General features: G+C 50.3%; 1 protein-coding gene across 6 annotated transcripts in view; it reads left to right on the forward strand.

Annotated features, from left to right (window-relative positions):
* RASSF2 (Ras association domain family member 2) overlaps positions 1 to 24938 on the forward strand; it is a 40587-nt gene that overhangs the window by 11425 nt on the left and 4224 nt on the right. For all 6 annotated transcript variants that reach the window (XM_077116363.1, XM_077116350.1, XM_077116358.1 and 3 more), the window contains 9 exons: positions 10061 to 10151; positions 12030 to 12105; positions 14001 to 14152; positions 16428 to 16516; positions 18900 to 19060; positions 19936 to 20037; positions 21032 to 21083; positions 21588 to 21709; positions 23708 to 23805. In XM_077116363.1, coding sequence (XP_076972478.1) covers positions 10093 to 10151; positions 12030 to 12105; positions 14001 to 14152; positions 16428 to 16516; positions 18900 to 19060; positions 19936 to 20037; positions 21032 to 21083; positions 21588 to 21709; positions 23708 to 23805 — 911 coding nt within the window. In that variant the 5' untranslated portion in view covers positions 10061 to 10092. The remainder of the gene's footprint in view (positions 1 to 10060; positions 10152 to 12029; positions 12106 to 14000; positions 14153 to 16427; positions 16517 to 18899; positions 19061 to 19935; positions 20038 to 21031; positions 21084 to 21587; positions 21710 to 23707; positions 23806 to 24938) is intronic.

Genomic DNA, 24938 nt, shown 5'->3' on the forward strand with positions numbered 1-24938 from the left:
TGGGCTGGGTTGCAGCCTGGGCAACAAGATTTTAAAGCCCTTCCCTCTTTCCCCCTCCCTTGCTGCCCTGGTAGACTATAAGGGGCGTGAGATGCTGTGTGACTCGAGGCCAGCAGCTTCTCCAGCTCCTTTGCCAAAGCGGAGGCCTTGCCAAGTGCATGGGCCTCTCGGCGCTGGGCTCTGCACTGGGAAGCAGCCAGCATGCTTCATGGAAAGCCCTCCCCTCCCCAAGCCCGGAAGACTTTCTCAGAAACTAGGACTGCCTGGGTCCAATAAATTGACTGTGCCCTCCACCCCACCTCTGCCCATGCTGGGAGCCCAGACGGGGAGGGCACGGGGGTGGCTCCTGCCATACAACCAGGAAGACAGTTGAGGGAACAAAACAAAAACCCCCGAGGGGGTGCTGCATCTTGCCCTGGACTTTCCTCCCTGGGAAAGTCCCGCTTTCTGTTCTGTGTTTGCCCTGCTCCCAGTTGGTAAGGGAGCTGAGGGGCATGGCTGTGGGGGCTTGAGAGGAAACCACGGAGGGATTAGCTGGTGTCCTGAGGATGCTCTGAGACCAGATTAACTGAGGGGTGATTTCCGGGCTTCCTGACAGCAGGGAGTGAGGACACTGGAGTTTGGAGGAAACAAGAGCTAAGGGCAGAGGGAACTCCGCTTGCTTTGGAGTGTGCCTGGGCTGTTTTCTCATCTCTGTGAGCTCCTTGAGGACCCCGGCTTGCTCTCCTTGCAGGAAGCTGAGCCTGAGAATCTGGAGGGCTTGGATGGCCGCTCATTCTTCCTTTGGAGAGTCCTCTGTGGGAGGCTGGAAACACCTGTGCCTGGAGGGCACTGGGAAAAGGAAGAGGAAAGGGTCCTTTGTGCAGCAACTACAGCGTTTTGACTGGTTTAGACGTTGGTGCTTGCACAGCAGCAGGCAGCTGCAGTGTGGACAGCTGTTTCCTCCAAGCCTAAGGGACGGGCTGGGGAGAGAAGGTGGACAGAGTCGGTGAGGGCTTCATGCCAGTGGGCAGGTGTGGGGGACACGCTGCCGGTGCCCACCTGGATCCCCTTATCCACCTTATGTCACGAGTGTGGATTCTGAGTTAGCTCCTTCTTCTCCTTGGAACTGCTTTTTCAGGGATGTGCCTGGAAGGTTCCCCCCTTCCCCCCTGCAGATGCTGGCTCCAGTCAATGGCCCACTGACACAAGAGCAAAAAAGTCTGGCCTGCCTGCCTCCAGGGGAGAGCTCTGTGGTCCATTCATACTCCAGAGCCCCCGCTGGACCTCAACTTGACTTCAGCTGTACCCGTGTCCCACCTCAGCGCAACCCCTCCCCTATCCTACCCCCCTGCCCCCTTGCCTTGCAGTCATGCCCTGAGAGCCCGCCCTCAATAGATCACGTGACTGTGCCCGAGCGTCAGTCTCAGGCTCTACCTGTAGGAACCTTCTAGCTCTGCTTAGGTCTGATTGCTGAGCCCACTCCCTCCCTTGAAGAGGCGGTAATGAAAATGGGGATATTTGCATGAGAGAGGCGCAGTATGGAACCAGAGAGAGAGATTCTGGTTTGTGTGTTGTGGTACTGATGTGATGGAGGGCAAACCTGCCCAGGGGCGGGCGAGGGTTTGTAGAGGAGGTGAGTTTTGGGTCAGAATCCAAGGAGCATTTGATATTGGCTTGGGTCAAGGAAGGGGCATGGACACACTTACAGAGCATGAAACACAGGCCCAGAAAGTTCTCTGTGACTCAGATGTCGGAATAGTCAGTGGCCCGGCAGCTTCTCCTCGGTGAAGACATTTCCTGGGCTCTTAGGGCAGGTCTGACCCTGGCAGTGTCTTTGAAGCAGACCTGGGAGGGACGTGGTAGGTGGTAGTGAGAGATGGGATGGCCTCGCCCGGGTGTTGAATGTGCTGTCAGAGTGGGAGGCCGGGGACGGCTGAGTGGGGGCCTCCAGCCTTTCGGGCCTGGAGGCTGGTGTCCGACTTGGCAAAACCGACACTATTTACTTCTCACAACCTTTGAGCGGATGGGCTTATAGTTAGTCGGCAGTCAATATCCATTTTATTTTTTTTTCAATTTTTTTGAACATGGGCAGGCACCGAGAAGCAAACCTGGGTCCTCTGACATGGCAAGCGAGAACTCTGCCAATGAGCCACCATGGCCCCATTTTATTTTTTAAAGTGTGTTTTTCTGAAGAGAAGTTGAACTGATTTAGAATTCGTGAGGGGTAAATAGCCATCGTTCAAGGAAGGAGTTCAGTGGGTTTAAATATGTATTTTTTCAGACTTTCAAAACACAGTTCCATATTAAAAATTACTTGTAAAGTCGACCCTTTCTTTCCTTTCCCTTTTTTTTCTCCCTCCTGCTTTCTGCCTGGGGTAAGATCTGAGTCATTTCGGTTCTGTGGCTGAGATGCTGCCTGCCTTTCCTTCCCTTTTCCAAAGACACAGCGATTAGCCTGTATTCCCCAGTTGGCGTGCGAAATGATGCTTGTAAATAGTGCTCATCGGGCACTTTGGAGTCCAGGAGGGCTCCATAAATCCTACATAATGACAGGGGAGGCAGTGGCGCTGCACTCGGCCGGTTGAGCAAGTCCCTCTCTCCAGGGCCACAGATACTGGCTGCCCACCCGGAAGTAAGTCCCACTGCTGTCACCTTCCAGCCCGCAAGCCGGCTTCCTGCCTGCGTGGGGGACAATGCTCTACTTAAGGAATGTCAGACCTGACTCTCAGTTTCCGGCCCTTTGTCAGCTCTGCTGCTGTGTTTGCCTTACAGTGTATGTAAACTTCGCCCCCCACCCTGTCCCCCCCAGCTGGCTGGACATGGCGGTGATTTGCGGGGAAGGCTGGAGCCTTTGTGAGAGGTGGAGATGCTGGCTTCGAGGCACATGTGCTGGACTTGGCCCCAGAACCAGTTCCCTCTCATTTCTGTTCAAGAAGGGGAAAGGCTATGGAAGTGTTTTCCTAACACTCCCTCCCCAGGAAATGTGAAAGTAAGAAAGAAGGTGGGAGAAGTCAGACTGGAGATGAGGTCTGGGCAGCACCGGTCCGTGTCGTAGCAGTGGCCTTGGTAGGAGCATCTGAGAGGTTGAGTGGCTGAGCCCTGGGGAATGCCCATGTTGGGGGCTTCAGATGGCTTGATTAGTATCAGCCCAGTAAGTGAGGAATAGTCATGAGGCATGTTGGCCCTCTTTGCAGGGGTGTATTAAGTATTTGTATTCATGTCTCTGTGAACTATCTGTTCATGTCATTTGCTAGGTTTTCTAGTAGGTGTGAGACTTTTTCCTACCGATTTTTCTTTCAGATTTTATTGAGATATAGTCACATCCCACAAACCATCAGAAGTATACAAACACTGGCTCACAGTGTCATCACATAGTTGTGCATACATCCTCATGATCGATTTTAGAACATTTTCATTACTCTAGAACAGAAATAAGAATAAAAAATAAAACCCAAATCCTCCTGCACTCCTTATCTTCCCCTATTGTTGACCTATTATACTGGTGTAATAAATTTGTTACTGTTGATGAAAGAATATTAAAATATTATTGTTAACTATAGTCCATAGTTTGCAATAGGTATATTTTTCCTATATACCCCTCTTTTTTTTTGCATTTGTAGTGGTTCATGCAAGAATTTATTTACATACGTGACTTTAAAAACCACTTTCAATCAAATTCACCTACAATTCACCTACAATATGTTACTATTTCTTACAATCCCAAGAATGAGCTCCGATCACCTCTGTCCATGCCCAAACATTTAAGCTTAGCTGCATTAACAAGTCTGTACATATTAGGTAACCACTCCCCCTTCTCTAGCTTCACTCTCTAGGTACCCTATAATCTACCTTTTTTCCCATGCATGCCTTTGTTTTATTACTCATCTAACCACTGGATAAAGGGGGTATCAGCACAAGGTTTTTATAATTACATGGCCACCAGATAAAAGCTATGTAGTTATATAATCATTATCAAAGGCTACTGGGTTGCAGTTCAGCAGTTTCAGGCATTTCCTTCTGGTTATTCTAATGCAGTAGAAACTAAAAAGAAGTATCCATATAACGACTCAGTAGTAGTAATCATTTATTAAATCTTAATTTCTCTGTTTCAACTCCTCCCTCTCAATTGATCAGTCTCTCAATCTTCAGGGTTATTTGGGCAATGATCATTCTAATTTCTTCATGCTGAAAAGGGATGTCGACATTATGGGGTAGGGGAATGTAACTGGTTAATGTACTTGGAGAGACATTAAGCAAACTTTTACCTTTGAGTTTAGGGCTTATCTGGCATAGGAATAATGTGTGGCATAGGAGGTTTTAAGTTTCTAAAAAAAGTAAACTTAGTAAGTAAAACTTTTAGAGAATCTAAATAGAACACAGGGTATTCTTTAGGGTTTTCAGGAATAATGTTGGTTGGGGCTTGGCAAACTGTGGCAATGTGCAACAGCTGGCTGAAGTTTGCTTAAGAGTAGCCTCCAGAATGACTCTATTTGAAATCTTGTAGCCACTGAAACCTTTTGTTTCATTTATTTCCCCTCTTTTGGTCAGGAAGACATTTCCAATCCCGCATTGCCAGGGTCAGGCTCATCCCTGGGAGTCATGCCCCATGTTGCCAGGGACCCCTGAAAGTTATGTCCCATGGAGTGGAGACAGTAGTGAGTTTATTTGTAGAGTTTAACTTAGTGAGAGAGAGGCTGCATCTGAGCAACAAAGGAGATTCTCTGGAGGTGACTCTTGGGCATAATTATAGGTAGGCTTAACTTCACCATTACAGAAATAAATTTCATAAGGGCCAGCCTCAAGAGCAAGGGCTTGGCTTATTAAATTGGGACTCCATAATGCTTGAAAGAATATCAGGAATTTCCCAGGTGAGGAAGTTTAGTAGTTCTATATATTTTTTTCTCCAGTCTCTCAAGGGATTTATTTCTTATTGATTTTTAAAAGCACTTAATGTTTTAAAGCTGTTAGCCTTTTACCATATGTATTGTAAATAAATTTTCTCCCATTTGTCATTTGTCTTTTGACTTTGTATAAATTTTTTTCTAAACAAAAGTTTAATTTTTTTACATATTAATATAATTTTTTTGTTACTGTTACAACTCTGTTTTTGTCTTACATAGAAAGGTTATTTCCACTTTAAGATCATACGTATCCTGAGTTTCCTTCCAGTGTTGTATCTGTTAATGTTTAAATTTTTAATTCATCTGATTTCTTTTGGTGAAGAATTAAGGTCAACATTTAGCTTCCCATCTTTCCCTTTCCAAACTCCACTCGCTTCTCCACTTGACAAAACCTGCCAGTTTCCAACAACACTAAAAAAATTAACCTATTGTTTTCCTGAATTTAGAAATGCTACCCGTGTTCTATATTCTGAAATATATAAACGTCTATTTCTGTATGCTAGACTGTTTCATTGATCTGTTTTTTCTGTGACACTTAATAGTTTTATAACTGTAGAGAAGACAAACTCTAATTGGCATTATTAGCGAGATTTTAATAACAAAAGGGAATTGTCTTGAGAACAGGACAGATTGCTTTCAGATGCAGAACAAAATTGCCAAATTATAGTCCATGATGGAAACAGTGAATGAAAGAGAGGGTTCTGTAGAAAATTCCATCAGTGAATTAGTCTGGAGAATTCTGAGGAAAATAAGGAGATAAAGATATGAGCAAAAAGGATCTGAGATGTGAAAGATAGCTGCAGGGATGAATGGATGGACAGATGGGTGGAAAGATGGGTGGGTGGGTGGATGGATGGATGGGTGGGAGGATGGTTGGATGCATGGGTGGGTGGGTGGATGGATGGATAGATGGAAAGATGGATGGGTGGGTGGGCAGATGGATGGATGGGTGGGTGGGTGGATGGTTGGATGGATGGGTGAATGGATGGATGAGTGGATGGATGGATAGATGGAAAGATGGATGGGTGGGTGGGCAGATGGATGGATGGGTGGGTGGGTGGATGGATGGATAGATGGAAAGGGATGGGTGGGTGAGCAGATGGATGGATGGGTGGGTGGGTGGATGGTTGGATGGATGGGTGAATGGATGGATGAATGGATGAATAGTTGAATGGAGAGACTGCAGAAGAACAAAGCATGGAAGGAAGAGAGACAATAATAAAGAAAGAAAGAATAATGTTTCCCTTGGCTGAAGAACGATTTGTGTGTTCAGGGTAAGAAGGCCTAGCAATGGTCAGGCACCCTTAATCTGGTTTTTGCTTTAAACAGGCCATGGAATTGGCTCTGGCCAAAGTACCACATGACCTTCATGGGGTTTAAATCAGAGCGCATTCTGGGTTTACCTACTAGGTTAGCCTTCCTTGGGCTCCCATCAGCTCCTTCTTGAGGCCCCTATTCTCTTGACTTCCAGGGTCCAGTACAGTTTTCCTAGGTTTCCTTCCTCTTCCTCTGCTCATCCCTGACCTGCTGGGGTTCACTGGAGCCCTGCCCCCTTGGCCCTCTCTAACTCTCCCCTGTGCTCTCCTCTGCTCTTCTGGCTCCCTCCCCTCAGCACGTGTTGTCTCCCTCCTGGGCTGCCGACCAAGCCTGCTTCTGGTTGTCCAAACTGCAGGTTTCCTCAGGTCTACCTGTGCTCAACTTGCCCCAAGCAGACCCCTCCTCTTCCCCTCGATCCCTCAGTGAATGTAGCTGTGGCCCACCATCTACCGCGACGCCCTCGCCGGCAGCCCTGTGTCACCTGGGCTCTGCCTTAACCCCCACTAGCAACCTAATGTAATCTAGCAACCCACCCTTTTCCAAAATGTTTAATTGATGCATCGCGGCCTCTTTGAACTCTTTTGACCCTGTGATTCCATCCCTGTCACCCCCTTCCTTGGTTCAGGCTTCTAAGGTGGTCTCCCCACCTCTGTTCTCTTCCCCGGTCAATTCTCCCCAGAACAGGGAGTAGGGCGGGGCCATCCTTCCAAAATTCAGATCAGACCACACCACTCCCCACTGCAGTCCCCTGGTATTAGTTCCCTGTAGCTGCTCTAACAAATCACCCCAGACTTGGTGGCACTGCGAATGCAATCAACAGCACTAAGTTATATATGCAGATGTGGTTTAAGGGGACATTTTAGATTGCTTGTGTGTTACTAGAATAAAATTTTTAAAAAAACATGGGACTGTACAACATGAACAGTGACCCCTATTGTCAACAATGGACTGTAGTTAATAGTACAATTATAAAAATGTGCTTTCATGAATTGCAGCAAAGTTCCATCCTAATACAAGATGTCAATATTAGGGTGGCATATGGGAACTCTATATTTTATGCATGATTTTTCTGTAAGTCTACAACATCTCTAATTAAAAAAATAATAAACACACGCAAATTTAATGTCTTCCAGTTCTGGAGGCCAGAAATCTGAAGTCATTGGGCCCCAACTAAAGTGTTGGCAGGGCTGCTCCCATCCGGGCCTTTGGGGAAAAGAATCCAGACTCTGGAAGAAAACCCATTTCCTTGCCAGTCCCACCTCCTAGAGCTGCAGTCCTTATATTTCCTAGCTCACGGGCTCCTTCCTGCATCTTCACAGCTAGCCACAGGGGTTGCGTCCTTCTCAGGTTGCATCCTCTAACCTCTTCTGCCTCCCTCTTCCACTTTTTTTTCCCCCATGGGAAGTCAGGCTTTATTTCAAGGCAACCTGCAAAGAGCATTAGAGGCACCATGTCTGCAGTGGTGGAAAGGAGCATGCAATGACACGGTTCTTTGTGAGAGTCCTTGTCTCGGGATCCTCCCCAATCCCTACCGGATGGCCTAGAACCCACTCAGACTCCTTTTCAGGTGGAAATTAAAAAGCGAGGCTTGAAGGTGCTGTGGTATGCTGGTCACTCAAACCCGCTCCCATGTCAGGAAAAGGACATTACCGAGGAATCGGCTAAATTATTAAAATAAATATCGGTTGAGAATACAGTTAATTTACTAGCCGTCTTCACATTTCTAAAAGAATCACAGAGGTTTTGTTCATGGTTTAAGAGGTTGAATTGGCTGAGATCCTGGCTCCACCTCAGAACAGCCCATTGGGCGATGATTCCATGGTTTTTGAAGCTCTGGGGCTGGCATCTGCGATGGTCGCCAAATAGATGACATTTCTGTGTGGCACGCGCTGGTCCTGGATGTACTTGTTCTCCTGGCCCTTTCCCCCATATTCCGTGCTGTGGAATAGCTGGTCATCCCGTCCGGAAGCCACCGGATCATCTCTGGACTGACTTCTGCTCGCCCCGCAGCCAGTTGGGTAGCCAGGCCAGGGCTGTCCGGCGGCTCGGTGAGAGCCCAGCCTCAGGCACGCGGATGAGGCACCCCCCACCGGGAGCCGACCCCCCCTCCCCCACCTTTAAGGGCCCTCATGATGCCCCCCCGGACCCCTCTGGGCACAATCCAGGATCATTTCCCCTTCTCAATGTCCTTACCCGTAGCACCTCTGCAGTCTCCGGGCAGCGGCACCTCGGCAGGAGGTCGCCATTCTGCCCAGCCCTGCCCACTCCCTACCTGGCCTCCAAAGGGCTCATTTCTCTGCCACCACTGTCCCAGCTGGAGGGAAGGGCTGGCCCTGCAGCTCCCTGAGTCCGCAGGGCCTGGCCTCCCCCGGGTCGCGCCTCGGTGTCTCCTGCCATCTTACTTTCTGCTCAGACCTGAGGAATGGCGAGGCCGGTATCTCAGACGGGTGGGCAGCAGACACCTGCATCTGTGTCCGTGAGCCCAATCCCCTGCAATCCCCCGGAGCCCCTGGCAGTGGGCTGGGGCAGGAGCAGGAGGGGCCACTGTTTGCTCAGAGCATGGCTCCCCTCCCTGCATGGGGTCTCCTTTTGCTGGCCTCTGGCTCCTGACCGCCTTGCTTGGGGCACCAACTTCTTAACCCTTTTGCTCCAGGTATGCATCTATATGAATATCAAGAGTCCAGAAAAGTATAATTAGGGAAAAGGAAAAACAAAACATCACTAGTGCAGTAAACAAACGTTGAACTCAGTTTAATGATAACCCTGTTGAAGAATTTAGGGGAAAGTGACTTTGAGAATGCATCAGAAAGTAAGTGGATGGATGAATGGGTAGAGGAAGGCATGGATGGACAGAAAGGTGACAAAGTAAGTACAAGCGTAAATGTTAAAGGGAGACTCCAGGTGGTGGATAGCTAGCTATTCATTATATTTTTTCTGCTTTATGTTTGAAAATTCTCATGATAAAATGTTTGAAAGAATCACTGGCAGTGCCGATGTCCAGAGAGAGTCAGCCTTTCATTCATTCATGCACAGATAAACATGCATTAGAGGGTAAGTGGGGGCGATTTTGCCTCCAGGGGACATTTAGTAATGTCTGAGACATTTTTGATTGTCATAGCTGGGATGAGGCTACTGGCATCTAGTGGGGAGAGGCCGGGGGTGCTGTAAACCTCCTGCATTCAGGATTATCCCGTCTGAACTGTCGGTAGTGCCGAGGGTGAGACACCTTGGCATATACATATACATGTATAAGTATTTGAATAAATGTATATATACATTTATTTTAAATTTACATATGTTTTAAACAAAGGCTCATTTTTGTATATAGAGATTTTCATAATATATTGCTCTTTTCCCGGGAATTCAAGCTGCCTTCCTCATTGTCGTATCTTAATGGGGATCATAGGCACGTATGCTGTGATTTATTGCACTCATCTCTGTGTGGGCATTTTTCAGTGGTTTGCCAATCTTCGGTATAGCTCTGTGGAGTCTGAGCCTGTCCCTGTCAGATGCATGTGTCTATTCTGTGCTGTGATGGTCCCTTTGAGGGGGTGGGGGGGAACTCATCAGGTTTTTTTTTTACCCACTGTAACCGACGTGGGTGCCAACACTCTCCAAGACTGGGGCAGTAGCTCTCCAGCTCTCTTTCTTTGGGTACCCACTCTCCAAGGCTGTGGTACACGGAGGCAGCCCCCAGCGACTTGGCATCTTGCTGAATCTGGGGCAGCACGAGGCAGCCCAAGGTGGGGATCCAGGGGGAATGGAGACCCTATTGTCCAGTTTTTGTTCCCTCCCCCCAATTCTGCCAAGTTCCTAGGACATGTCCTGACTTTTACCTCTGCTTCTCTTTTCACATGTAGGTGTCTCCTTCTGATGAAAAGACCAAGGAAGAATGGACTATAGTTGCCAAACCTCCCTGGTCCCATGTGGACAAGATAAATACATTTCCAAGTAAGATTTTTGCTCCAGCGATGTGTCCCGGGAGCCAGCCCTGGTCTGGGTACACTGTGAGGGTGGGGATATAAACCTTGACAGAGGTGCCTTCTCTGTGCACCAGAGAGCTGGGCTCCTGTGAGTGAGAAGCAATTATGCCAATGAACTAGGACAAGTGAGAATGTGGGCAAGGCAGCTGCTACAGATAAACAATATGCCCCAGAGCCTGGCCATGGAGGATGTAGAAAGGGGAACTGGGGTGGGGTGGGGGGCTTCAGAAGGGGAGGTGTGTCATGGAGGGCTTCCTGGAGGAGGTGGTAGCTGGCTGCTTGCTCTCCTGTGGCGTCCCACTGGGAGAGTCTGGCTGGGGAGGTGTGTCATGGGGCTGCTGTGGTTCTGGCTAAAATTGGCACAGGTGCCTTTGAAGAGCAAGGGATAGTTTTGTCACTCTATATGCACTAAAACCTCTTGAGCTCAGACTTTTTGCTAATGTAAGGGGGTGCTAAACTCAAACTGACTGTTGTGAATTATACAGTTGAGGACATATTTTTAGGTCAGGTCCCAGGATTCTACATGCTGGATGTTCTCTACCTTTAGCAAATGTTAAACATATCTGCAACTACATTGTTTTAAGCCCATTAACCCCCTTTGGTCATACACAGGTACACCATTGTAAGAGTCCTGGATTGTTCTTATCTCCTCCTTGAAGGATTTCCTCAGGGACTTCTAGTGGCCAGTAATTTTAAATCCCACTTTTAGATTTGCGTGCTCACAAGTACCAAAGAGCCTTTGTTTTAAGTTATTTGGAAATTGCATTCTTCCCTAATTCATTTCAGTTGGCTTAGAAATTCCCCAGCTTATCTAGGTTTAATGTGTCAGGAGGTTTTTTGGAATTTCCAGGCGGTTTAACCTCTGGTTTAGCCCCAAATCCCTCCATCAACCGGCTGGGTTTAGAGGAACTGAACTGTGTGCAGCTTGCTGAGAACAGGCAAAAGCACTCGGCAGCCTTCTCAGCCCCTTTTCCCCTCCCAGCCCAAGTTTCCAGAAGGCCGTGGGGTACAGTGACATCCACTTTTAGATAAAACTTGCTCGGAGCACACTTAGTTTTGCAAAATCCCCTCCTTCGTTGGTGGGCTGTGCAGTAGTCCGTTGGGCGGATTCCAGGCGCCAGGAGGGAGCCTGCAAGGGTTAAACCATTTCTCACAAACCGAGCCCATCTGTGTCACCAGCACCCGGATCACAAATGGAATATTGCCAGCCCCGAAGCCCCCCTCGTGCCCAGTCCTAGCTGCTGCCCCCCAAGGTGAACCCCTCGTGGGTGTGAGCTGCAGGGGAACGTGCTCCCACCGGGTCCTTGTGCTCTCTCCATCTGTGGCCGCCAGCCACACCATCCCACAGCTTCCTCCGTGACCCGGGCGGCCGCAGCCCGGGCATGTCCTCGTCACTGTGGGTACCCCCCTGCGGGACTCCCTGCCCCTTTGGTCACCTGCTCCCCTCTTGCCCGGACCCTGTGAGTTTTAAGCCCACGATGAGGTTGTGCTTCCGAAGCACAAGTCAGTAGGGTCTGGCCCTGACCTCCTAATTTTCTGAGAAGCCTCCATGTTGCTGAGGCCCGTGAAGGCCAGTAGCGATGGGCCCCCCCCGACCAGCCGGCCCGAGGGAGAGGGGCTGGGGCAGGCGGGGGCAACCCCGAGTGTCTGCTTGGGCACCTGCCACTTCAGCTGGGGCCGGTGCTGATGGGGTGGTGGTGGCAGAACGCTGTACGTGTGTGTGTTTACACGTGTGGACAGGCACCCAGTGTGGGGTGACCTAAGGTTAGAGCTAAGGGCAAGAGGCCACAACCAGCTTCTGAGGGCGACAGCTGAGAGTGTCCTGTCTCTTGTGTTTCTGCGTAAGGAATGAACTTCTCCTGCATCTGAAGACCTACAACTTGTACTATGAAGGCCAGAACCTGCAGCTCCGACATCGAGAGGTGAGGCGTCTCTGGGCCAGGCAGGGTGCATGGCTGTCTCCCCGGTAGCCTAAAGCTCAGTCTCTGTCTCCACGAGTTCTGGGTCTGAGGTCCCAGGAGACCCCTGCTCCTCCTGCCACAGTGATGGCGGCTCATTTAGGACGTTAGAGGGAGGGCCAGGGGCTCTGTGGAAGGATGTGCTTTTCTGTTCCTGAGGCATTGCTATGGGTGTGGGGCTGACCCAGCACTGCCCAGATGGGGGTTTTCCAGAGGGAGGTTTACATGAACTCACCCTTTCAGGTGGCTCCCACGTAGGTCTCTTTTTCTTGGGCAATTCTGGAACCTTACCTGGTCCTATCATTACAGTGACTTTAGCAACTCACATAACTCTAGGTCATAACTCCTGGATTTTCCCCTGCAGCCTTCTTCCCAGCCACGTGCCTTCTTTGGGATGCCTTTTGTTATCATCTGCCTTTCCCCAGCCCCCACCCTGGATCTAGGCTTACTAACCCTGTATCCATTTCTGTAGAGCCTGTTATCAGATACATGTTGAGTTATAAAGGAGTCTGGTAGAGTAATTTATACTCAAGTGTTCTTGACTGATAAGAACGTATGTGTAATACTCTTCTAAGCACAGTTTCAGTTTATCAAGCCCGGGTGGTTTAACCCATATCAGATGGTGGAGTTTCAGCTGCTAAGACAAGCTAGTTGGGGATAGGATGTGGGATGCAGTGACCTTATCTGTGTTCCTCAAACCACACCATCGAGGCCAAATCCACCTGCCTTACCATCATGGAATATAAAGTAGAGGTGACAGGCTTTGACCAGCTGGAAGGCCACATCAATAGACAGTGTGTATATCATGACTTTCTCCCCAAGATCCCAAAATGTCCTATACTTGTTGGCTCCTCTCCTGCCTTCTTCTGTTCTTGGGATGACCTTGGGACCCAGGTTGCTAATTGGACAGGTACTGTATTCACCCATGGGGCTTGTCCTGAAGATGTGGCTGTGCCCATAAAATGTGGGCTCAGAAAGGTGGTTCTGTGACTCAGGCAAGGAGCCCTGATCTTTTTAGACACTGTCTTCAGAGCTTCCACTAATTGGTGGCTGGGCCATTAGCAAGATGGTGACCCCTGAGCAGCTTTTCTGGGTGTTCTATAGGACAAGTCCTCAGAATACGGCATGATTAAAGGGTTTCATGGTCAAAATTGAGACCCATTTCTTTGGGATAGAACCTGTAAATGTCCTTAGAAAGCTTTCACATTTAACTTCTTATCAGTCACCAACTCTTGAGTATAAATTCGGAATTCTTGCAGAGTTTATTCACCTCTTGGAGAGCTGTAATACAGCACATTAGCCAATTATAGACTCTGGGAAGTCCTGCTGTGAAGAAATCTAATTAACGATGTTTTAATTTAATACCACCTCTCCTACCTCCTGATCACTCCACACCTTTTTTAGGGTGACACTTGATATACTAGTGTGTTCTGCAGAATAAGCTTGGGGAAACGCTGCTTTAAATCAGCAGGTCAGATGGCTAAACATGTGATAGTTAAAGACATATCATTTCCCCTGGTGGAAAAGGGGAAAGTAGCTTATTCATGAATTCAGTTCTTGCTTTTGTTAGCAAGGCTAGTTCTGCTTTCTTTAATGTCATTAGTATAAAAAAAAAAGTGTATAATTTGCATGCAACTTCATTGAATTTCTTTGCAACTTTTGTGCTGAGCTGTGAGATGGGCCTTGACAGGGTCTCGGGACTATGTTCTCAGTTGCGGGGTTCCCAGAGCTGGGGTGTGGACCAGAGAGTGGCCTCCACGCCGTGAACCTGACCCCCGGGAACTGAGCTGGGGTTCCTCAAGGAATCCATCCGCTGTGACCAGCCTCTGGACTCATGGTGCCGATTGCTTTGTGGGCAGGAGGAAGACGAGTTCATCGTGGAGGGACTGCTGAACATTTCCTGGGGGCTGCGTCGGCCCATCCGTCTGCAGATGCAGGATGACAACGAGCGCATCCGGCCCCCTCCCTCCTCCTCCTCCTGGCATTCAGGCTGTAACTTGGGGGCTCAGGGGTGAGTGAGGAGAGAGGGGTCTGGGGGGAGCTCCGGGGGTCACTGGGAGGGGGTCTCTGTGTTCTCAGACGGGTCCATGCCACCTTCTCCAGCCAGCCTGGATCCCGGCCTCTGTCCCCTCCACCTCCACTGCCTACCTGCAGTCAGTCCTCCTGGCCTGTTTCACAATCGCTGGGTGAGAGTCAGAGGGAAGAGGGAGATGCTGAGTCAGAGAGAGGAAGCCCCAGGGCCTGGGGGAGCTGAGAATTCTCCCTCAGGGAGAATTCTAGAATCTCAAGGCTGTTGCTAATGGCCATCCAGGCCCAGCCTACAGATTTCTGACAGGATGCCTGATGCCCCAGCATTCACCCCACTGGGCCTCCAGTGGTTTAGGGCTTTGAAACCACTGTCCAGAGCTCTCCATATCTTGGGGGGGGTACCTGGAAGAAGAAAAGCCCATCAGACCCTGTACACCAGCCAAGCAAGGGCAGCCAGGGGTCTGCTCGCTTGGGGCCTGAGGGGGGGGGGGGGCGGGAGAGCCAGGCTTCTGTCCCATCGCCTGGGAGGTTGTCTCCCCTGGGACCCACCGGGGCTCCTGTGGACGTTGAGCCTGGTCCTGCCCTGCCTGGTGGCCAAAGGCAGTAGGCCCGTGAGCCCTGCCAGGCCCACCGCTTCCACTGTCTGCAGGACTTCACTTTTTAGGATCAAGTGCCTGGCCTGGTTCCATCCTGAAACTTGCTGATGCTGATGCTTTCAGGCCAGAGCCCGGGTGGGGCCTGCCTCCCTCTCAGCCAAAACCACAGGGGTGTTTTTTCTATTTTAAATGAGAACCAAACCCTCTATGTTGGCCGCATTGGACGTTTTGTTAGACACCGCAGCCAAGTTCATCTTTCTCTAATGTTGAGAGAACCTACAATGCAGCCAGCCCTGGAGCTGATCTGGGTTCTTTCCAGGGGAGTTTAAGGAGGAAAGGCTTTGCTCGGCCCATCGGGCTCCAGGACAGGGTTCTTTGGTTTCATCTGACCTTGCCGGTCTCACAATCTTTGCTTGGCTTTCAGCCGTTCCACTGTATTTGATTTCCAATGAGCCAAATCCTTTCCGCAGCCCCACCCCGACCCCCAGACCCTGTTACATTCCGTTCCCTAACTGGGATGGTTTTTAAAAAATTCCATTTGACCATATGGCCCTTGGCCGGGGTTGTTGAGGGGCCCTGCATGCCACTCACTTGTTTCTTCCCCCTTCCCTGTGGCTCCAGCAGGTCTTGATTGGCTCTTGAAACCTTTGAGTGCTTAGAGAGTTTTCAGGAATGGGAAATCATTCCATCCCAGTACCAGCTAGATAGTGAGTGCCTAGACTACCATGTTACAGGAGGCTGAGAGCTGTTCTTGCTGCAGCAAGAAAGAGGGCTTGGGACAGAGGAAGGAGAAGTGGCTGCCATGGAGGACAGAGGAGGGGGCAGTGGCTGTCGTGGGTGCCACTTTTCCCCATTCCTAAGAGGCTCAGGCCAGTTCCTTTCCAGGGCTCAGAGTCTATGAGCTCTACCACAATAGGAAATTCTTTCTGATGTCCCATTTAAATGATCTTCCCCTAAAACTATTGTCCACACTGTGTTCCAGTGAACACGTCTTTTTCTCGCCAGAGGGTGGGTCCCCTCGGTCCTGTAGGCGTTTTCCTGCCCGGCCAAGCCCTCCGCTGAGTTTCGGTGGGTTTCTCTGAGCTGCTCCGGTTGTCTTTCCTGGCCTTGAGGAGATAGTTGTCAGTTATCCCGGCAAGCCCAGGCTTCAGCCCAGACCTCCTGCCCGTAATCCTCTCTCCAGCTTGACTGAGGACTCTGTTTGCCGGAAACCCTGAGAACAGCAGTCATTGGCATCCCTTCCAAGGCTGTACCAACCCTTGTCGTGGCCAACCTGTTGCTTTCCACTCTCTGTAGAAAAGCAATTTCTGAGTTATTCCTCCAACAGAAATGAACCTGAACGGGAAAACTGTCCCAAGAAACAATTGACCTTTATTAGGGTTTTCTAAATAAGCTGTAGACCCCATATGTGCTTAGAAAGACTGCCAGTGCAGGCCACACACGGGCTTTGTCCTTCGGTGTTCTCCATCATGGGCTTGAGGAACTGGGGGCCTGTGTTAGTACAGATGCTGGGATGGGGCCTCGCTCCAGGGCCTCCCCTCATGCCCAGCCTCCTGGGATGCTCAGCTCAGCACCTCCGCCGTGCAGGGGTGGGTGATGGGGTGGCTGCTGGCTCCCCGCAGGGGCTGACTAGCCACCCTTCTCTTGGTTTTCTGCCCCCAGCACTGTCCTGAAGCCTCTCACCGTGCCCAACATTGAGGTCTCAGACGCGGACGCCCCAGCTGAGGCTGACCTGACCCCAGGCCCCCCAGGTGAGAGAAGCCCTCCTAGAGGCAAAGACAGGGGTGGCAGGTGCCCCAGCTGACAGGTGAATGAAATTCACATGGCTTGGTGCTCAGAAAGTGTTCAAACTATGAATTAAAAGCCTCCCACCTCTTCCACCCACCATGGCATTTCCCTCCCTAGGGACCCTATAGTGCCTCCTGGAGTTTTCTATGCAGATACAAGGCAGCAGACATCATCCATCTTGATGGATGAATTGAGCTTATTTCCGTTCCCCTTTTATATGAATGGCAGGATTTGAACTTTCATTTATCAATCATTGCAGGGATCGTTCTGTATAAATTTGAAGTACTTCCTTGTACTTTTTGACCACCTGGGACAGTGACCACATGGAAGGATCTTAGTTTGTTCAATCACTTCTGATGGAGAGACATTAAGTTGTGCCCAGGCTCTGTTGCAGTCAGTGGCCTCGTGCCCATGTTGGTCGGAGTGGCCGTCGCAGACTCTCCTGGGACTTAGCTGGGACTGCAGCTGTGCCCACGTGGTGTTGATAGAGGTTGCCCTTTGGCTCTTCCCCCTTCATTCTAGTAATAGCCAGCCCTTGTGATTGGCCTGAGCTGGTCCCCACTCTAAGAACTTTCCGTGAATTCACTCGTTTATATGCTCACAGCAGTCCCATAGGGGGGGCACCATTAGTGTACCCACTTGGTAGATGAGGAAACTGAGGCACAGAGAGTTCAGTGATAAATGGCAATGTCGTGGAGCTGGGATTTGAATCTGGGGAGTCTGGCTCTGAAATCTGTGCTCTTAAGCTCCTTTTTCACATATTGCCTCTCAGTCAAGACAGCAGAAAATACTGCTTTATTTTAGTTTATAGTGGTTATATATATAGATAACATAAAATTTGCCATTTTAACCATTTTTCGGTGTCTAATTCAGTGGTATTTATGATAGTCACCATGCTCTGTGACCTTCAACGCTGGTCACCAAAACGTTTTCATCACTCCCAGTGGAAACTCTGTACCCTTTAAGCAGTCTCCTCCCTTCCCCCTCACTCCCAGCCCCCCCCCCACAACCTGCAATCTGTTCCCTGTCTCCATGAATTTACTTATTCTAGATATTTCATGTAAGTGGAACCATAAGAAATTTGCCCTTTTGTGTCTGACTTATTTCACTGAGCATAATGTTTTTGGAGCTCTTCCACATTGTAGCATGCATCAGAACTGCATTCCTTTTTGTGGCTGAATAATATTCCATCACACGTATATACAACAACTTGTTTATCCATTCACCTGTTGATGGACACTTGGGTTGTATCCACCAGAAAACACTGTTTTTACAAAATATGTTTTGGGGAGGTGGTGGTAAGAGAGTGAATGGGGGGCCAGAGCCGAGGCTGGCTCATGTCAGGAAACAAGGGAAGTGGCATGGGGTCACTCACAGCAGGGAGGACCCTTAGGCCTGCTGGGGGTGGGGGGAGGAGAAGGCACTCTGCTGATGCAGGTTCTGCACCCCCCGCCCCTCCACCCCCAGCAAACTGCATCCTCCCTTCCTTTGCCCTGGAATCAGCTCTGCTGGGTGGATGAAGGAGGCCAACCTAGCCTGTGAGCTAAAGGGTTTCCCACAGTGGGGAGGGCTGGGCCCCTTCCTGCCCCTCCCCCCCAGCCCCACCTTCTCTCCCTCACCCCACTCTTTCTCCTCTCTTCCTACTCTTTCAGCTGTTCTCAGGCTCCCCAGAATCCAGAGGCTGGGGGACAGTGGTGGGCTGATAGTGGCCACTCGGAGGTGGGGATAACCTCAAGGACAGTACTGGGGCTGAGGGCCTGCCCCCAAACGGGGGCACTTCAGATATCTGGACTGGGGTTCCCCAGTCCCTTCAGTGAACGTTACCTTCTGCCGGCTTGAAGTCAACCTGGAGAGCTGGGTCCACTCCTGGAACCTCCCCGTGGCGTGGGGCTGGCCCTTCCTCACTCCTGATCTCTTGGGGCAACGCTTGGAAAAGTCTCCCAAGAACTTTCCACCCAGGGACCACCCTGTGGGCAGGTGGTGGGGCGCTGCGCAGGCGCTGTCGGAGGGTGCTCAGGAGATGCTGCCCCACCTCTGGTGTTTCTGCGTTTCCCTTTTTTCTGGGATCCCGACACCCTCGGCTTGGCCAGGAAGGAGGTGAAGCTGCAGAGCGTGATCCGGGCTGTGGGCAAGCCCGCCTAAGGCAGGCCAGGTGGCTGGAGGGCATGCGCCCAGTTTCATTCACCTGGTTGTCAGCTGGGGCACCTGCCACCCGGCTCGGGAAAGCCCACGGTGTGGGGAGCTGGGACTCGGGCATCTCCCGTCCCCCCACGAGGACAGGTCCGGCCGTCGAGTGGGCCTGCGACGTGCCCGGGCAGGGAGTGCTCAGTCCCTCTTCCCTCGCAGACTCCAGAGGTCTGAAACCCCTGCAGGAAGACACCCCCCAGCTGATGCGCACGCGGAGCGATGTTGGGGTGCGCCGCCGTGGCAACGTGAGGACGCCCAGCGATCAGCGGCGAATCAGACGCCACCGTTTCTCCATCAATGGCCATTTCTACAATCACAAGGTGGAGCCGAGGGGGAGGGGGCGATCTCCGGGCGACACCACGGGGTTGGGACCCTCGGGGAGCCAAGTGCATCCTGTGCAGTCTTTGGGGCTGGTGGGTGGGCTGCAGACTCTGTGGCTGTGGGAGGGACAAGGGACCCCCACATCAGGTGACTTAAAGACCACCCTGGGCAGTCCCCTGTGTTAGACTGCGCCTCAAGGTGGGTGAATCCTGTGGGGCTGGACAGTGGCCCTTGCTGTGGCCTTGAGGGTCCCCCACTTGTCCTGCGAGACCCCGGGGTAAATGTGCTTTTACCGTGTCCTGCACCCCATGCCCACGGCCACCGCGGGGTGGTTGGCTTTTCCTTGAGCTAAGGCTGTCCTGATGCAGATTAAGGGGAATCAGAGCTGGACATCGGTGCATCCCCTTTCCCCCTCCCCCCTCCTTCTCCCGTACCTCTCTCCACCCAACACTGCTAGTCGGCCGAGCCCTCCCTTTCAGCTACTTGGCACAAATCCTGCCCCCAGAAGCCAGCAGAAATCTTGTCGAAAGTCCCTGTGGAAAGAGCTTTGTGGTGTCTTAGCTTGGAGAGTGGCATCACTCACTTACCTGTCCTATCCGGCACCTCCTCCCCCCAGCTCCCCCCTCTGGGGAGCCTCCGCCCCCTACGGGGGGGCAGCCGGCATTCCTGGGTCTGAGAGGGTCTGGAGCCGCTTGGCTTCCATCAGACTGGGGCGCGCAGGCTGTTGGCCACGTGGCTGCACGGGGAGCCCGTTTCCAGGACCTTCGTCACGGTGCCCCTCAGCCAGTCTGCCGAATGACTTGGGGCAGGGACCCCGGATGTCAGCCCTGCTCCCCGTCTCCCCTCGCCCCCTGAGCTGGACCTTCTGTCGCAGACTTCCGTGTTCACACCGGCCTACGGCTCCGTCACCAACGTCCGCATCAACAGCACCATGACGACCCCGCAGGTCTTGAAGCTGCTGCTCAATAAGTTTAAGGCAAGTTCTCTTTGCCGGCCACAGACCCGGCCGCTGCGTGCCTTGGGCTCCCAGAGGTTCCTCTGCAGGGTCTGGGGTGCGCATGCACCCGTGGGGCCCTGGGCAGAGGGTTTGGGCTCTTTAGGCCCTCAAGACCCCAGGGCCAGGCCACAGACTGGCAGCTGCGGCATCCCCTGGGAGATTGTTAGAAAAGCAGATTCTCCGGCCCAGGTCCAGACCTGCTGAGTCAGAAACCCTAAGCGTGAGGCCAGGAATCTGCTCTAACAAGGCGTCCCAGGATTCTGATGCCCACTGCAGTCAGAGCGGGGTTATCCCTCAGGTACTTTATGGACTATTCTAGAACGATCTGGGGGCCCAGAGATTGTTTGGGGGCACCATGCACAGACTGACGCTGGGACAGACTCAGGGAAACCACTTTGAAAATAATATTTAAATAGATATACAAATTATAGTGCATGAGAGCCTTTAAATTCCTCTTATTCTTCATGTTTTCCACCAGCTCCTTAAATTGTTTTGCAGACCAAGTTGTCCTGTCTTTAGTGGAAACCAGTCAAGCCTAATGGCTTTCAAGCACAGGCTCTGGGTGGGGGGGAGGGGACAACCTGGGCTCGAGTCCCTGCTCCACGCCCACTAGTTGGACGAATTGGGCAGGGTACTTAGCCTCCCTGTGCTGCTTCTTCCTCAGCCATAAAATGCAGGTAGTGGGACCATCCTTATGGGATTGTTGTGGGTAGTGCATGACTTAAAACATGTAAAGCACGTAGAATTGTGCCTGGAACCTTGCAATAAATATTAGCTATTATTATCTAATATTATTGATAAAGTTATCCGCCTGCCCCATCTTCTCACCACTTTTGAGAGCAGTAGATAAGTAGCCCTCCCTGCAAAAGAGCCTCACATCCATTTTGCTTTTGGTGTTAAAGAAGAGGGAAAGGTTCAAAGTTAAGATGTTTAAATACATGCTTTAAACAAGCATCTTTTGCTCCTAATTCAGATTGAGAATTCGGCAGAAGAGTTTGCTTTGTATGTCGTGCATACCAGTGGGGGTAAGTCTAAAGCACACAGTGTACTCTAAACCTTTTAATTAACTCAAAATAGTAAGTTGGAAAAAGAAATACCTCAGCCTCATTTGTTTTGCTGTTTGGGTTTTGGAAACATCCAAATATTCTTTGCCTCCAAGGTTGGTGGGCTCACTGGATGAGTCCACTGGCGTATGCCATGTATGGTCAGTAAACAAACCCTGAAACCTAACTGACTATTAAAAAAGGAGCCAGATTTTCTCTAGAGGCAGATAAAAACCAATTCCCCCAAAACGGCATCTTCTAAAAGGCTTGGGGCATAGTGGTACTGGATTACTTTTGGGGGGTGGGGCACTGGAGGTTGCCCTTAACCGTACCTGTTGAGTATATTACTAATCAGTCTCCTCACTTTTATGGCCACGTTTCCCTGGTCTCTGTGGGCTTCATCCCTGGTGTATTGAGTTGATCAGTAATTATGGTGAGAAAAGCATCAGGCCAAACTCAGGGCTGCTCCTGGTTGTTTGATTCCAGAGAAACAGAAGCTTAAGCACACGGATTACCCCCTGATTGCGCGAATCCTCCAGGGCCCGTGTGAACAGGTCTCCAAAGTGTTCCTTATGGAGAAGGACCAGGTGGAGGAAGTCACCTATGATGTGAGTCCCCCTTCAGTTGGCTGCTCTGTCCTCAGAGGCTGGGGATTTGGTTGGGTTACTTGCAACTAGGGCATAGCTTCACTTTTTTTGGCCAAGGACAATGCCTGCTTTTGCTTTCAGTTCTCCATACCATGTTTTTTTGAAGTAGTAACAGCCACGGGGCAAGGTGAATGAAGGCAGAGGCTGCGTTGCGAATGTGCCCTGTGGGAGCTGTTGGAACAATGCTCAGGCAGAAAGCCATCCATTTCCTGGGCCTTTCTGGGGTGTCAAGTAAGAGGGCTGAAACATTTCTACAGACACTCTCTTAGCAACTCCATGAAGTTAGCAATGATTTTACCTTATGTATTAGTCAGCTTTTGCTGCAGTAACACATCTCCCCAAATCTTAGTGGTTTTGTTCACAACTTCACAGGCTGTCGGCAGTGCTTTTCACTAGACTGTGGGTTGAGTTCAGATCTTCACTGCATGTCTCATTCAGAGAACTGCTCAAGGGGTGGCAGCTGCCTGGGCAATGCTTCTCATGGAAGATGACAGGATGAGGGGGCAAGATCCCAAATCAAATCATGAAAGCTTTTTTGAAGCCTCCGCTTGGACTTGGTGTATCTCATGTCCACCCCCATCTCAGTGGCCAAAGCAAGTCACATAGCCATGCCGGAATCAATGGGGGGGTGGAAAATATACTATTCCTATAGTGAAGAGTCAATAGAGTAGGCTGGGGAGTCTAGTGGTTGTTTAAATTTAGCTCACCTGGAAGCTCAGATGGAAGCCATCTGTACCCTCAAAGCCTCTTTTTTTTTTTCATTTGACAAATTTTTATTCTTTTTTCTTATATTTATTAGGGTTTTATGATTGGATGATAAATATGGGCATCTAGTGATCATCTTCTCAGCTGACACTTCCATTTCCTCTATGTCAGTTTCAAAAGGTGATCATTGATTCCATGAATAATTCTCCTTTAGCAAAATAGCTAAAGATAAACACCTAAAATAGCCATTTTGGGGGCTATTATCTTTCTTCTCTGGCACAGAGAAGGTAAATGGTCAGACCCATTTCCTATATGCCATGTCATTCAGCCATTTAAAAAGGAGAAAACTGACACAGAGAGGTTAGGTGACCTCGCCAAGGTCACATAGTTAGGAAGTAGCAGAGCTGGGCTGAGACTCCAGTTCTCCTTCCAGCTGGGCTGGAGTTCTGCCAGGGACTCCCTGGCCAAGTGGAGCTGTGGAGTGCAGTCACAGACAAGCCAGGGGCCAGGAGGGAGCCCAGCAACCTGGAAATTCCCAGAATAGCAGCCCTAGCCTTTCAGAATCATGTGATCTTCCATCCCATTTTACAGATAAGTAAACTGAGGCCCGGCAAAAGGAAATTTGAGGGTGGGCCACAGTGGCTCAGCAGGTAAGAGTGCTTGCCTGCCATGCCTGAGGACCTGGGTTTGATTCCTGGTGCCTGCCCATGTAAAAAAAAAAAAAGGAAAAAAAAGAAATTTGATAAGTTACACAGCTAGCAAGCAGCAGAGTCAGGACCAGAACCCAGGTCTGTGCTAACCTCATCATTCAACTAAGTCTGGACAGTAGTTTGCCCTCACAACCTCGTAAGAAGGAAATTCAGTTTATATGCCTATTTGCCACTTGAGAGACAGATCATTATTCTAAGGCAGTGCTTTAAATTCCCTTAGGGGAGAGCAGAGAGGTTCAATATCATGGGTTCAGTTTTTTCTCTGCATCACTGAATCAAGAGCAAGTGCTTTTCCATGTTTGACATTTCCTTGTCACAGATTAGATCACTTAGATGAGAAATTAGAAGTTTCATGATGGTGTCATGTAAAGGACATGTAGACTCTGTGTCAGAGGGGCAAGACTCAGCTCTTGCTTTCAGGGAAATCTGGACTCGTGGGGAAATATATTCTTCAAGGTTTTGTGCCCTAATGTGAGCAAGAAGCCTTGAGAACCTGAAACACTGCTGGGAGGGACATGCACCTCAGACGTCCTTCTCCCCCCAGGTGGCCCAGTACATAAAGTTTGAGATGCCTGTCCTTAAAAGCTTCATTCAGAAGCTCCAAGAGGAAGAAGATCGGGAAGTCAAGAAGCTAATGCGCAAGTAAACTGCTCTCCAGGGTGGCAGGTTGGGTTTCTCCCGGGGCCTCAGGGAGAGGGGACACCTGCTCAACTGCCTTGCAGGGACTGTCCCCCACCACTGCGTGGGCCCCTGGGTCTCAGGAGTCTTCTCCAGGGATCTACCCATTGATGAATCTAGATCTTGGATGGGGCGTGAAACTGAAGTGTGTTGGTCTCTGCTGCTCATGTCAGCGTCTCATTTTGCTGTGGGACATCATAGTGTCTTTGGTTGGTTGGTTGGTTTTCTTTTATCTTTCATACAAGGCCCCTGAAAAGACAGTACTGTCTTTTGAGGTTTACATTCAGAAGAAGGGGAGGTGACAATATACATTATCCAGGCTCCCAGCAGGAGACAGAGTCCCACTCAAATGAGGGTCCAGGTGTGCCAGGGTCTGGGGTAACCACAGGGATAGTGTAGCCCCCGGGGCTAGTTAGAGCCAATGAGGTGACCACCCCCTGCCTGGGGGGGCGAGCGAGGGCACAGGGTGGTCACCAAGACCCCGAGGTTTCAGCAGTTTTGGGAAGGTTGTCCCAGCAGTGGGACGTGGAGAAGGGGCTACCCACCTCTTTCCTCATACCCTTTCTCAGTGTTTAACATTTTTCTTGAATTCGTTTATTAGAAAATTCCTGTAAGCTTTCTCTCTTGGGAGGATTCTGTGATTTTTTTTGGTTATTCCTAGAATGGATGATGTTTTTCATAGATATAGTAGAACCATTGATTGATTTTCGTCACTGGAGACTAAGCCATGCTACATTTGCTGTGTTGATGATAAGTACTCTGACAGCAGCTCACCAGAACACTTACCAGTCTTTACAGATAGCTTTTGCTGGGCACTGCAAAATCCAGATCATGAGGAGTAGATCCCCTTTAGACTTGCACAGTGGCACCCACCCCAGGATCTGTGGTGTTGAAGCTCGGGGGGGGGGGGTGGGACTGACCTCGCCAACGAGCCCCAGACTCCAGGCCTAGCAGCTGCTGGGGCCTCATCTGCTAATGGCAGGGACTGATACCGGTTGACCCTCATGAAGTTGCCTTTTTTGTAGGCCGGTGTTGGTCAAATCTTCATAGTTTCCTGTGCTCCAGCTCAGGTGAAGGGCCCTGAGCTGTGGTGCATC

The sequence above is a fragment of the Tamandua tetradactyla genome, chromosome 1 (genome assembly GCF_023851605.1).
Source record: "Tamandua tetradactyla isolate mTamTet1 chromosome 1, mTamTet1.pri, whole genome shotgun sequence".
In the NCBI taxonomy this organism is placed as follows: domain Eukaryota; kingdom Metazoa; phylum Chordata; class Mammalia; order Pilosa; family Myrmecophagidae; genus Tamandua; species Tamandua tetradactyla.